General features: G+C 33.0%; 2 protein-coding genes across 2 annotated transcripts; one reads left to right on the top strand and one right to left on the bottom strand.

The window, feature by feature from the left end:
- Positions 1 to 764: 764 nt before the first annotated feature.
- On the bottom strand, positions 765 to 4,079 carry LOC139844310 (ras-related protein RABC2a-like). The gene is made up of 6 exons (XM_071834533.1): positions 3,814 to 4,079; positions 2,906 to 2,974; positions 2,682 to 2,747; positions 2,253 to 2,374; positions 1,643 to 1,771; positions 765 to 1,119 (listed from the first exon to the last, which is right to left on the bottom strand). Exons 1-6 carry the CDS (start codon positions 3,941 to 3,943, stop codon positions 1,009 to 1,011), a joined length of 627 nt encoding a protein of 208 aa, XP_071690634.1. The 5' UTR covers positions 3,944 to 4,079; the 3' UTR covers positions 765 to 1,008.
- A 2,737-nt stretch (positions 4,080 to 6,816) lies between these two features.
- Positions 6,817 to 8,593, top strand: LOC139844311 (UDP-glycosyltransferase 73E1-like). Its single transcript, XM_071834534.1, has one exon. It carries the CDS (start codon positions 6,943 to 6,945, stop codon positions 8,302 to 8,304), a length of 1,362 nt encoding a protein of 453 aa, XP_071690635.1. The 5' UTR covers positions 6,817 to 6,942; the 3' UTR covers positions 8,305 to 8,593.
- Positions 8,594 to 14,681: the final 6,088 nt, after the last annotated feature.

The raw sequence follows: 14,681 nt of genomic DNA on the forward strand, positions 1-14,681 counted from the left end.
CTCCTAGATCGGATTTAGATGATGATTGAATGAATTTGGTAATTGTGTGTGTGTTCTTGCCAGAGAGAAAGAGAGAGAGATGGAGATGGTTGAATGGTGGTGATTGGGGTGGACTAGTTGACCTAGTCAACTAGTTTGCCCCGTGTCAATTTTAGTCCCTCAAGTTTGAATCGGGTGCGTGAATTACCTAATCGAGATAATTTAAAACGCGTATTAACGAAAGATGTTATAAATATATAACGGACTTTAAAATAGTTAAACGGAAAGTAACCGGAAAAAGGCGGGATGTTACAGTTGATGGGCTGATTAATAATGGATTGCATGATTATTGTTGGGCTGATTGGATGAAGCATGCAGTTGGGCCTTGTGTACGTACTGGCCAAGGATGAAGAGTCAACCAAAACAGATTGGAACCATGGAGTGTTATTTTATATTTTATATTTATCCTATATTTGAATTTGTGTCAATGTTTATCCGTATTTATTTGCTTATTTGTTAATGTTATTATCCGTATTCGTTTCTATGGGTTTAAAAAGAGACTCATTTGTTTATTTGGAATTCACTTTTGATATTGAATAAAAAAAATACGTGTGTTACGTCTTGTTGCAAGTAGCCATATTGGCTTTTGCTTCATTTATCTTTATCCGTTAATTTCTGTTTGGCCACGATTCTTTTGCATTAAAATTGACATAGTGTCGAGTATTCATTTTGAACAGAGAAGTCAAAGTTGACACACTGAAAAACTAACTACACCTATCAGTGTTCCAAGTTATATATCTTAAACACACTAAATCCATATAGTTTCTTGTTACTGACATTTAAAGAAAACAGCATAACTTTACACAAACTAGTATATGTTTATTTTCCTTGTAAGATCACTCTGTTGTGGAATAACAACTACTCAAGAACTATCTTCGTTGATTAGAGAAATCGATAAAATACTTGCATGTTAAGGTCGGTTGCGAAGAATAAGCATTACATAATACATATGGAGTTATGGACCATCTTCTATGAGCAACAGCCATTTGTTTGAGCACCTTGTGCCTCCGGTTTTTGTTTCAGTATATTTCTCTTCACAACTGTAGACCCTTCTTCCAAAAGACTCGGAATCTCCATTATCTGTTTTATGAACCAGAAGAAAGGAATATCAGTTATGAGACTAACTTATTATCTACTCATGTACTTGAGTTTCAATTGGTTTATATAAATATGAAATGAAATTTAAAATTTGTTTTAAGTAGTATTGGGTAGTACAGTTTCTTAGTACAATCAAAAAAGTTCAAACTCTACAATTTAAGAGAGTTTCAATTTAAATTAATCTTCCAAAAAGTCAACACCAGTCAAAGTTCCTAACATGTCTGCTGTCAATGCCATGTCTCATTTTGACAGTGTAACCCGGTTGGATTACCTCCATTTAAAAAAAAAAAAAAAAAATTAAATTATTTTTGTTGAGTTGTTTGATAACAGGTTACTTTCTCGAAAGTGAAATAAATAGATTTATCTAAAAGTTTAATCAAACCAAATGTGATTACATTGTATGTTAGTCGATCAGGCCATCTTTAAAGGTCTTAATATGAACAAACAGGAGTCATTTCAGGAGTTGCAATAAGTTATAATAAGAAAATATGAATTATGTACTTGCCTTTAACGTAAGCTCTTCAAAACACTGCTGTACGTTTTCGCGAGTTCTGGCACTACATTCGAGAAATAAACATTTAAGTTCTTGAGCAAGAGCTATGCCTTCTTCCCTGCTTACAAACCTTTCAGTGTCCTGCAGTAGCGCTTACAACTTTATTTGCATACATGAGTTAATACTTAAAAAAAAAAAAAAATTGAAAAGAAAAATAAAATAGCTACATCTATCAGTTCAGAATCATATTGTTGTTGAAGACGGGTAGCAAAATATGAGGTTTTGGTAACGGGTGAAAACTTGTAATGTTTTAAAAACTGGTTCGGTTGACCTGTAACACTTTTGTCTACTAACTTCAAACTTTTAATAATTACTATGTCAAATATTTATTATAGAATAAAATATATAAAATAATCTAGCTATCTGACAAAACACTTGTTAGGTTCTATGCATTACATTTAAACTACAGTTCAAGTGACTTTCGACCAAATTGACCCGTTTCAAATCAAGCTAATATATTTTTCTGAAATCCCAATTTGACATGTTAGAGATGAAACATAACCCATTTTAAATGGGTCCGAAATGCCACCTCTATAATGTCGAAATAGATGACTTAACTTACTTTGTCAACTTTGTTTCCAACAAGCATCTTAATACAGTCAGGATTCGTGGAGTAAAGGTCAATTTCTTTAGCCCAAATATCTGATAGATTCGTAAAGGTTTCTCTTCTTGTAACATCATACACTACAAAGTACGAAAAATTTGTATGTCATTAACATAGATTAGTGGATTATTAAAAGGCTATATATATTATTTATTATTATTATTATATATAATGAGCAAAATAAATTTTGTATAATCACTCAGCAGAGATTGGACTACTTACTATTCTAAAACATTCAGGGGAAGTGCTAAATTTTCTAATTATTATGATGAACGAAATTTACATTGCATTTGTGACAAACTATATGGTAGTTAACTTTAAATTTGAAAAATGTTTAAAAAGGTCCAACTCCAAGGACACAACGGTGCGAAAATAGTCATTACGTACCAAGAATAATCCCTTGGGCACCCCTGTAGTAAGAACTTGTCAATGTTCTGAATCTTTCTTGTCCGGCTACAAAAGATATTTGATCAGATGCAATATGAGCACGTAAAATGAATAACATATACGAAAAAGTTATGAACTTTGGTGATTGATAAGTTCATACGCACTTTCTGAGAAATCGTTATCCTTTATATATATAATATATAACCATCATCATATATACTTACCAGTGTCCCAAATTGTAAGTTTTACACTTTTTGCACCGACTGTAAGATGCTTGATTTTGAAATCAACACCTGCCAGAAACAAACATATGCCATATTAAGTTCGAGCGAAAACCTCTTGGTTATAATCTTGATAGCCAGGATAACTTTCAGTGCAGAACAACAACGGAAAAAAATGAGTATACTTCCGCTGCAATACACAATGCGGTTAGCCTTTGACTTTTAAGGTCAACCATATTACTACACAACTTGAACATAATGAATACCAATTATGGGTCCACCAAGAAAAATTACAGTCCAGATTGGAACTCACACACCCGCCTAATACTAACACGAATTTATACACCACGAAATATCCTAAGCAGGACTCGAACCCTCAACCTCAAGATTGTAAGGGTGACCTCGATCCTGCTAAGTGCTAAGCCATTGTCTCTTTGATTTTTTTTGGTTATGTGGCAAGGTAGTGAGAAGGTTGTTGGATACACGGGGCATTTTGGCTCTGTGTTTTGAGCACCTTCGCCTCACACCGCACCGTTACACGTGGACTAATATAACTTAAAGTATGGTTTTACCGTTCACAGACAATATATTAAGCACAGTTGACCAAAACTAGACAATATTTTAGTGAAATATCGACAGTTTCATACAAAAGTCAAAGCAGAAGAATGCTTTTCATGTTAGTCAAATATCTAAACTTCTGTAATACCAAAGTATAAATATTTTTTTTCCAAAAAGTTAGCACATATGTTGTTAGTAGAAATTTCCAATATGAATTACTAAACATAATAAATTACTTTATATTTTCACATATTAACATAATATCATATAACGCACAAAAACATAAACTTACAGTACAGATACATATATTAAGAACTGAGCATACTGTATACATATAGCTGAAGAGAGATTACCAATTGTAGGAGCAATTTCTTCAAAAGAATCAGAAATGAAGCTAACAAGAAGACTACTTTTACCAACACCAGAATCACCAATCAATAAGATCTTAAATGATAAATCATATTGACCTGATGTTGTCCCCATTTCTTTGACAAGGATTAATTTTAGAAATTATATGAAGGTGAAAAAATGTGTTTGTATGATTTGAGATATGTGTTTAGATTAATGATGATTAGAATTATAATGTTATAATGTAATATGAAAACATAAAACAGAGCAAATGGAAATGGTATCTAATTCTTTTATGGTTACTTGAAGAAAGAGTAAGCTAGAAACTGCTTTTTGGTTTAAAGAGAAATAAATTAAATATCTAGAAAGATAAAGAATGAACAATCAGTTACCAAAAAAATAAAAAATTTATATATTGTTTTTGATTTTTCTCAGATCATTTCAAAATGTGATTCTAGTTAAGGGTGTGTTTGGCGCGTAGCTTATTGAAGCTTATTGGAGCTTGAGCTTATGATTTTAATAAGCTTCGAGTCATAAGCTTCGTTTGGTAGACAAAAAAGTAGAGCTTATGAAAATCATAAGCTCTTAAAAAATAAGCTACTTGCAGTAGCTTATGAAAAATAGTAGAGCTTATGAACTTAAAAATAAGCTTCAGCTAGTTTATCAAACATTTATAAAAAATAATAAGCTCCAGCTATCAGCTTCAAAAATAAGCTCCTGCTCAAGTTCCTGCTCATAAGCTCCAGCTCCAGCTATAAGCTCCAGCTCCAGCTACTTTCGTCCAAACACACCCTAAGCTGAATTTAATGGGATATTTAACAATTTTCAATATTTTAAATATGAGTTCCATATTCCCAGAGCTTTCTTTTTATGTAAAAGTGTAAAACGCTATACATTAACCATTACTATATTCTTTCGTGAAAAATGTATGCACATTTTTAATGAACTTATGTGTAGTACGTGTATATACTAAAGATATATTTAGACACTATAGTCGTTAAGGTTGAGTGATTAAGATTTTATGGCATTAAATGATCTATGGTCACTTTATATGGTGGCAGGTCGACATCAAAGTGGGCATAACGACTTGTATTTAAATCCAAGTTTGTTTTGTCCTATCAGGATAAGGTGATTTTTGGTTTGGCAATCGCATTTGAACACTTTTGATGGGTTTGAAAATGCCTACTTTTTGTAAGTTTGATACCGGATTGCTTTCCATAATATAAACACCACTTACAATCAAAGGGCTTATAAATACAATCTAGCAGTATTAGTATTAGATGAACCCTTCAATCAAAGGTTGGGAGTTCAAGTCTCACAGTGACATCATGCATCCATGTAATTAAATGATACAAACATGAAAAATGCTCCAAGTAAACGAATAAGGTTGCTGCTAGTTTAGTAAACGAGCTCGAGCTTCTTATATTAAACTTGCGAGTAAAGCACGAGTCTAGCTCAAGTATGTACATAATGTCAAGCGTTTGTTATGGGAATCAATGCTCCGGGTAGAAGGGCCGTCCCGTCAAATCTATAGGCACTGTTCGATAGGTACTGAGTAGGCCTTTTGTATACGAAATTTTTTCATACATATATGAGTAAATATAATAATACTACAAATTTCATAATAAGAGTACAGAGTATTCGACATTGATTATGTATTTTCTTTTTAATTTTTTAAATTATTAATTACCAAATGAACTTAGGTATGTAATCTTAGGATACAATTTTTGGACTCTTATACATATTGGGCTCTGTGCTACTGCACGCCTTGGATGCCCAATATCCGGCTCTGTCGGGCCGAATAACTCGAGCTTCATATATCAAACTTGAAACGAGCAGATCTCGAGATCAACTCGTTTACACCAGTGTTGTGCGAAATTTCTCAGTGAGTAATCCACGATTTCTAGGTTTTGGAAGAGGTCTGATCTGAGTAATCGAAATCGGTCAACCATCGATCAACGAGGATTACTCATCGATTACTCGGTCAACATCCGATTAATCAGTCAAAGAATCAGGGATTACTTAGGATTAATCCGTGAAAGTAGGAATTAATCGGTCCAAGTCAAACTTAGTCAATATCCGATTACTCCCTCCAACGTCCCGATTAATTACTCACAATTAGCGATTTTTGCAATCTAGGTTTACACCCTTGAACGTAAGGATGAGATCATTAAATCTAGAAGGCATGGTAAATATCCACATGTTGTGTACTTGTGCAAAGCTCAAGTGGAACGAAAATAAAGACTGTTATCATTACGACAACCAAAATAGATCAAAAGGAAAAAGAATATTTGTTATACAAAAAGTTATGCATCAGACTGTCCCGAGTACTTGAATTTGGAAGGCGCGTGGATTAGAACATCAAAGCGGTGATTAAAATCAGAATTCCTGTAAGCCTTGCACATCTTCAGGTAGTGCCATTACTAATTACGAATCGCAGAATATATAATTATTTAATAAAGTTCGAACATGATATTGTTCTAATTCAGTATACACTGTTCGAACTTGAGTTCGAACGACAAGCTGTTCGAATGCAGTGTACAAGGTTCGAACACATTGCATATTTGGGGGACACGTCATCAAATTGGGGTGCTCGAACAGCATAGCCTATATTAGAACAAGTTGCTGTGCGGAGCGGTAGTGTATATGTGAAAAAAAAAAAAAAAAATTGATAAAAAAAGGTATATTACAAAAAAAATTGAAAAAAAGTGTATCTGAACTAATTTCGTATTAGGTAAATAGGTAATGTTGTTTGTCATGGACATCAAGAAAAAAACATTGAAATAGCTACATATTTCCAAACAAGTAGCTCCAAAATCTTTAATTAATTTATTTATTTTGTTTACTTAATGCGACTATACGAGTAACATATTTTATATAAGTAAGTATTACGGAGTATATAAAAAAATGTAGAGATTAATCATGACAATGAAACTATAATTATAGAATAATCAAACCTTGGAAGTAACAATCAATCATAGTAATATCAATTTTTAAATCAATTTTTTTTTTTTTTTTCTCTTGCTATTGTAAAAGAATTAAAATTAACAAATCAAAGGGACGGCAATCGGTATGAGTTTATAAATGTTCAATAATTTCATAAGAATCCAAACAAACCAATCTCTGCAACATCAATGGCTACCCCTTCCACAGACCTTCACTTTGTTCTGTTTCCACTTATGGCTCAAGGTCATCAGATACCCATGATAGACATAGCCCGAATACTAGCCGAACGAGGCGTTATCGTCACAATAATCGCAACTCCCGTTAACGCAAAACGTTTTAAACCAGTCATCGATCGTGCAATCAAAGAGAAACTTAAGATCCGTGTTCTTGAAGTCGAACTCCCGTTCGCTGAAGCTGGTTTGCCTGAAGGATGCGAGAATTTCGACCTTATTACATCAGCGTCACAATTGGTCAACATGTTCACAGCAATGAAACTTTTAGAAAAACCATCAGAAAAAATACTTCAAATTCTATCTCCACCTCCAAATTGCATCATATCAGACGGTACTTTTCCGTGGACTAGTGATGTAGCTAAAAGGTTAAATATACCGAGGATCGTATTCTATGGACCAGGATGTTTCGCGTACTTGTGCATACATATAGTGAATAATACAAATATACTTGACGAAATTGAGTCCAATCCGGAATATTTTGTTCTGCCTGGCCTGCCTGATCAGATTGAAGTTACGAAACCACAAGTGTTAGCTTGGGGAAAGGGAAATACGAAAGAAACTAAGGAGACGTTTGAGTGGACGGAAGAGGCCGAGAAATATGCATGTGGGATCTTGGTTAATAGTTTCGAAGAGTTGGAGCCCAAGTATGTTGAAGAGTTTGCAAAGGCGAAAGATAAAAAGGTATGGTGCGTTGGTCCTGTTTCGCTATGTAACAAAAGCGTTGAAGATATAGTTGAGAGAGGAAATAAAGATGTAATCGGTGACCATGATTGCTTGAAATGGTTGGATGAAAGGGACCCGGGGTCCGTAGTCTACGTTTGTTTGGGAAGTCTAGCCGTAGCCTTGGGGGACCAAGCCATTGAACTTGCACTTGGTTTGGAGTTATCTAATGTACACTTTATATGGATCGTTAGGAAAACAACGGACGAATTTGAGAAATGGCTAATTGAAGAAGGATACGAAGAAAGGGTAAAAGATAGAGGGTTAATTGTTCGTGGTTGGGTCCCACAACTCTTGATATTGTCTCACCAAGCTATTGGGGCTTTTGTAACACATTGTGGATGGAACTCGACTCTTGAAGCTATTTGTGCTGGGATCCCAATGGTTACATGGCCGCAATTTGCAGAACAGTTTCTAAACGAAAGGTTTATCATTGACATTGTAAAAATCGGAGTGAAAGTTGGTGTGGAGGTTCCAATTACGTATAGAGGAAACGATGCATTTAACGTGATGGTGAAAAGAGACGACATTAAAACGGCTGTCGAATGTTTGATGAGTGACAAAAATGAAGGACGAGAAAGAAGAAAAAGAGCCTAGGAACTTTCAGAAATGGCGAAGAAAGCAATGGAGGAAGGGGGTTCATCTTACATCAACATGACATTGATGATTGATGCTATTGCAAAAGAAGTAGCCAAGAACGCGAAATCGATTTAAGGCATTATGTAAAGTATGTTATTGTAAGTGGTGCAAAATGTATACACCGAGTATGATTATCTCAAGACAAAACATACAAATCATTCATCTAGGTTTATTGGTTTAGTATGCCACTGTGCTTAATTTTGTTCGCAATTTTTCAGTTACATAATATGGTTATGGAGTACTACTTATGGGCATATGCTTACCTAGTTTCATCACTAACTAAATTTTCATTTTTTTGCGAGTGAATATATCATATGGGTATTCTCACTACAGAAAGAAATATATTATAGTTCAACCAATATTAAAAAATATTAACAGAGCACATAAGTAGACTGTATATTATTTCAAGTAAATAGCAACTTCAACATACATCAATATAAAGTGCATTTATAACCAACTAAGCATATGACAATAGTGTTAAAGTCTATGCTTTCATGGTATGCAAATAAAACGTGGAGCCTTTGATGAATACAAATAAGTATATTCAATATAAGGTTTCATTCAAGCATTTCATCAAACATGTAATCTGCACTTATTACTACCAACTAGTTTAAACCAGTAATCATATGCTTGATATGCAATTACCTCAAATAGATTTAGCAGGTGATAAAAGAGTAAATAGAGGAATCTGAGAATATAAATAAGAACACCGGAACACAGGAGTAGTGTGGAACCTGTGAAAATGAAAATCAATCCAATACACAAATTTCCATGAATACAACACATGAAATTGAAATTGCACTAACACGTGAAGCTACACTTGAACATTCCTAAAGATAATCTATATCTAAAACGACACCAAAACGTGTTTGAATACCCGAAAAGGAGAAAACAACCAAAAAGAGACTACAAGCGAAAGGCAACAACCACAGAAGAAAACGGCATCCCTATAATACAACAACAACAAAACTCAATACCACATGAGTTGTGTACGAGGAGGTGAGATATATACAATCATTTCCTACTTTTGAGAATGTTTTCACCGTGGGTGGATAAATAACTTGTTTTTATTTTCGGATAGTGAAAGAATTGTATACCTATAATAATGATCATTAATTAATTAATTATTACTCTATAATAATGATCATTAATTAATTAATTATTACTCTATACGTCTTAATCTAATAATTCACATACAAGAATCACAAGGTTTAATATTTAGGTTTGAGAAATGTTATCACCACATTTTTAAGTAGAAAAACGAAAAACTATTATAAAATTGCAACTGTCAGCAATCATGAAAGAACCAACAAGAACTATTATAACAATGAAACCTATTATATTAAATGTGTGATAAGTTTTTCAGATTGTGCCATTCCATAGTTTCTAGGGTTAATCAGCCACTTGTGCCATTCCATAGTTTCTATGTTAGCATTACATAAAGGACATAGTGTTGTGTCTAGGTCTATACCGCGTGGATCGAGTTCCTTCCACACGGGTGGGGATTCTTTTCATTTTTGATCTCCAAACAAAAATCCCCACTTTTTGAGGAACTGCTTTGTTGCGTGCTGTTGCCTCGTCTGTTATGTGATCCACTATCCTTAGAAGATCAAGCCTCAAAGTGAGTTCTTTAGTTGGGAAGGAACCTTTGGAGCTCAGATTCCAGTTCCAAATGCCACGCCAATCAGAGAGGGATATAAGACGAATTAGATCGTTGAGCTCGTTTAGTTTTGACAATCTTCGTCCTCTGGGAGGTCGGATCCACATCCATTTGCCAAGACTGATATCGTTCGACTTATCCACTCTATCCTAGATAGTTGCATCTTTGTTAGTTTCTAACTGATATAATTTGGGAAATCTGTTTTGAAGCGTGTTATTATCAATCCAAATTTCATGCCACAGCTTTGTGTCTCTACCATTTCCGATTGTTTTTGAGAAGGATCCAGTGAAGTTTAAGCCAAATGTGTCCACGTCAAAACCTGCTTTGATAATGTCATTCCACAAAGTTGTTCCTTAAACCACCCTGCAATTAACATTTAAAACAAGATCCCCATTTTCTCCATAAATGCTAATAATGATTTTGACCTACAAAGCGTTTTTTTCAGTTTTAAATCGCCTCCGCCATTTACAATGCAAAGAAAGTTTTTTAGAGTATAAAGAACCTAAACCCCCTTTATCGTAAGGTAATAAAATTTTGTCCCATTTTACCCAACAAATTTTTTTTAGATGAATTGGTACCCCTAAGAAAAAGTTTCTTCTAAAATTTTCAAGTTTTTTAACAATGGTTTGTGGTGCACGGAATAAAGAGAAAAAAATAAAGAGGAACACTACTAAAGATATATTTAACCATTGTAAGCCTTCCATCAAACTAGATAGATTTTGCCTTCCAATTCGAGAGTCGCTTTTGATACTTTCTTTTAATACTTTATCGATGATAGGTTGCCATATTGTTTCTTTATTGATTTTTGTTCCAATAGGCATCTCAAAGTACGTGAAAGGAAAATTACCGGCCGTGCACTCCAAAACTTTAGCCATATCCCCTACTTCTTATTTTGACAACCCGATACCGAAGAGATTACTCTTTTTGAAAATCACTTTTAATCCCGAGAGCTCTTCAAAACATTTAAGAAGATTAGATTACAACTTTATGAACGTTAACAACAACGTTAGAAAGTTTATTATTATTATTATTATTATTATTATTATTATTATTATTATTATTATTATTATTATTATTATTATTATTATTATTATTATTATTATTATTATTATTATTATTATTATTATTATTATTATTATTAGCAGCAGCAGTAGTAGTATTAAATTATTATCATTATTTATTATTATTATTATTATTATTATTATTATTATTATTATTATATTATTTTATTATTATTACGAATTTATAACTCGCGCATTTGCGGGGTTTAAACATGTGTTAATATCAAATTGAATACATTTTTAAAGAATATTTTTAGATGAATAAAACAATATGTAAAATAAATTATAAAATAATTTAAATAATAACTCAAAAGATAAAATGCTCAGGGTTCTAGACGAGATTGTCAAATACTGCTACATAATGTCGTAGGTCTCTTAAAGTAGTCTTTTTGGATGGCTTTGACGATCACGATTTATATTAGTTGTGTTAATTATAAGTTGTCATTAAGTGCGTATAAGGATGACATCCAGGGGACACGAAATGACCTGCCCATTATAATTTTCTTTACCTGTCAGGGTCCATGTACACGTTAATGAGTTAATTTATTCGATCATACTTGTAACTTGTGGATACCAACGACCCGTGTGTTGGTTAGTAATCCAATGATAATATTCGAATGTTAATCACTTTGTTTTGATGATGACACCAAGCCTTAAGTGCTTAATGCGTATAGAACTGATATGTGAAATCGTACCCTAAATAACTAGCTAAAAACTTAACAATTATCACACAAATTCGGGAAACTAGAACCCGATCATGCAGTAACTAATAAGTAATTTAACCAGTTCGTTCCACAGAGAGCAGTTAATTAAGATTCTAAAACTAGTAATTATTCTAAGAGTTAATAAAAGGGGGTTTGAATTGTATTTCAAATCACGAAAGTAACGTGAAGTAAAGCAAACGAATTAACCATTAAAGAGAAAACGATGCCTACTTGAATGATTCACTATCGATACGGATTGTTCCTTGCAATTAGTACCGATTATTATGCCTATAATATAGTCTTATGACTTCTCACAAAGTCTAAATCAATTGAAGTCAATATAAAACATCTTCAAGAGATTAAACTATATTTGATAAAATTAATGAGACTTGATTCGGCCTAAATTCACATAAAATCCTAACTATAACAATCACTTGAAATAGTTACACGATTATGTTGTTCACAACTCCTTCAATCACCAATTAAACTTATGACACAATCACTTGAAATCACTTATCTAATTGTCTAGATCACCTAAGTGTTGAAACATAAATTGCATCTCAATTTACTCACATTAAATGGTTTACAATATATGTAATTAAATTAAGAGTATAGATCATGCATAACAATGGTTCTTTAATCAAGCACGAGTAACTTAAATCAACAAGACATTAAATCCAGTAGATAGAATAAACTAATATCTCAAGTTTCACATTCAAGTAAACACACTAAGAATTTAGCCTGGCATATTAAAAGTGCAAGAAATTAAATAACAAAAACTAGAGAAATTCATGATTACCAAACTGAAATTAATGAAGAAAGTAAGTACCGAATGTAAATATTGATGGAAAGAATTAAATTGATGAACTAATCTTCAAAGAATAATTAGAAGTCTTTAAAACCCTCTGTTGACACCCTAAAATGAGTCAGATTATGTTTTCTAGTCATGTAATGTGAGTCTTATATTTGTGGTTATATATAAGAACCTAATGCTTCCTTTGTCAAGTGCTTGCACCATTTGAAGCCACATGTTTAATATGAAGGGTTGACTAGTTGACTAACTCTCTCAACATTCATAACATGTTCATCAATATTCATACATATTCATGTTTTAGGGAGTAGCATTTGGCATCAGAGCAGGTGTTTGATCTAATCAAACCTCGATCCTAGTCCAAAAACATGTTTGTGTTTGAATTTTTCTTTATCTAAAAACATCACCAAATCCCACATATTTTTTCAATAGATATGAGATTTTTAGTTTTCATATTCGTCAATTTCTTTTTCCGTAAAATCTCAGATTTATATCATCAAACATACTTACCATCATCACATCATATCCAAAACTACAACATAACTGCTGCAAAACAATTTTTTTTTCATATTAGTTTGACTTTCTGGTTGACCTTTCGAGTTTTGAAGATTTAGAGCAAATCTGAAAAAAAATGTTTTAATAGAAAGGTTGGAAATCATCTCGTGATAGTGTATCTCAAATTTCATGTTCTGATTTGCACCAACAATCAAGATCCATGAATTTTTATTTTTCAAAAAATTGGAACTGATTTCGAATTAATACTCGATTTTGGTTGTGATTTTAAGAAATCTAAAATTGTAGAAGTATTCACCGGGTCTTAAGGCCTCTATCTGCAAAATTTCGTGCCTTTTCATGGTGTTTTGAGCAAGATTTGAATACAACCACCACTGACCACAACATGACCACCGTGCTCCTCCAAGGTTGCTGGAAAATTTCAAGAACACGAAGACCACCCTGAAAATCATAGTGCTCGAAAACCTTCTACTGCTCGAAATATTATGCTCGAAAATCCCTGTTGTTCGAAAAGTTTTTTGCTCGAAATACATGCTGCTCGATAAAGAAAGAAGACAGTAGCCATCGGGTGGCAATATGTGTAATTTTGCTGAACTTTTGTGTGGACCCCACTTGGGCATTTTGCTTGTCGGATGAAACTTCAAACTATCCAAGAAAACTCACGTGATTTTTTTTTTTGTATTCTTGTTTCACCTTTTCCCTACCAAGACAAAAGATAATGAAGCTACACATATTTTACCACCACATTCATGAATGAATGAATCCAAACATTTTCCGACACCACATTCGTTCCTGATTTTATTAAGTTACAAAACAGCCCCTAAACGTTATATAATCTACCATCCACACCCATCACACTAACAGTGTTGAGTATCATCGTTAAATCTCTAACGCTCATTAACTAGAAGGATCTCAGATGCAAAATTTTCAAACAACTTTCAAAATTTACAATTTTTGTCCTTCATTTTTTGAAAATTTCATTTTTAGCCCCTGAACTTTAAAAAATTTACATTTTTGGTCCCTAAAGTTACAAACTTTACACTTTTGGTCCCTCAAGTTTTGTAAATTTTCCAACCATGGTCCTTAAAGCATATCCATGATCATATCTTTCATCCATGGTGCCACTTGAAATTGTTGTGGTCAACTATAGAAGACAAACAGGGCTTTTGGTGATTTAATTACCGAATCCTCTCCGAACAACATCAACCAATTAAAAGTGATGCATTTTTGCAACATATTCATCATTTTGGGGGAGAAATTGAAATGTCCCGTTCATATTGATTATAAACGTTCCATATTAATTGATTTCGTCGCGAGATTTTGACCTCTATATGAGACGTTTTTCAAAGACTGCATTCATTTTTAAAACAACCATAACCTTTATTTTATTTATAAAGGTTTAAAAAGCATTACATAGATTATCAAATAATGATAATCTAAAATATACCGTTTACACACGACCATTACATAATGGTTTACAATAAGAATATATTACATTAAAAATAAGTTTCTTGAATGCAGTTTTTACATAATATCATACAAGCATGGACTCCAAATCTTGTCCTTATTTTAGTATGCAACAGCGG

The sequence above is a fragment of the Rutidosis leptorrhynchoides genome, chromosome 4, assembly GCF_046630445.1.
Source record: "Rutidosis leptorrhynchoides isolate AG116_Rl617_1_P2 chromosome 4, CSIRO_AGI_Rlap_v1, whole genome shotgun sequence".
NCBI classification, from domain to species: domain Eukaryota; kingdom Viridiplantae; phylum Streptophyta; class Magnoliopsida; order Asterales; family Asteraceae; genus Rutidosis; species Rutidosis leptorrhynchoides.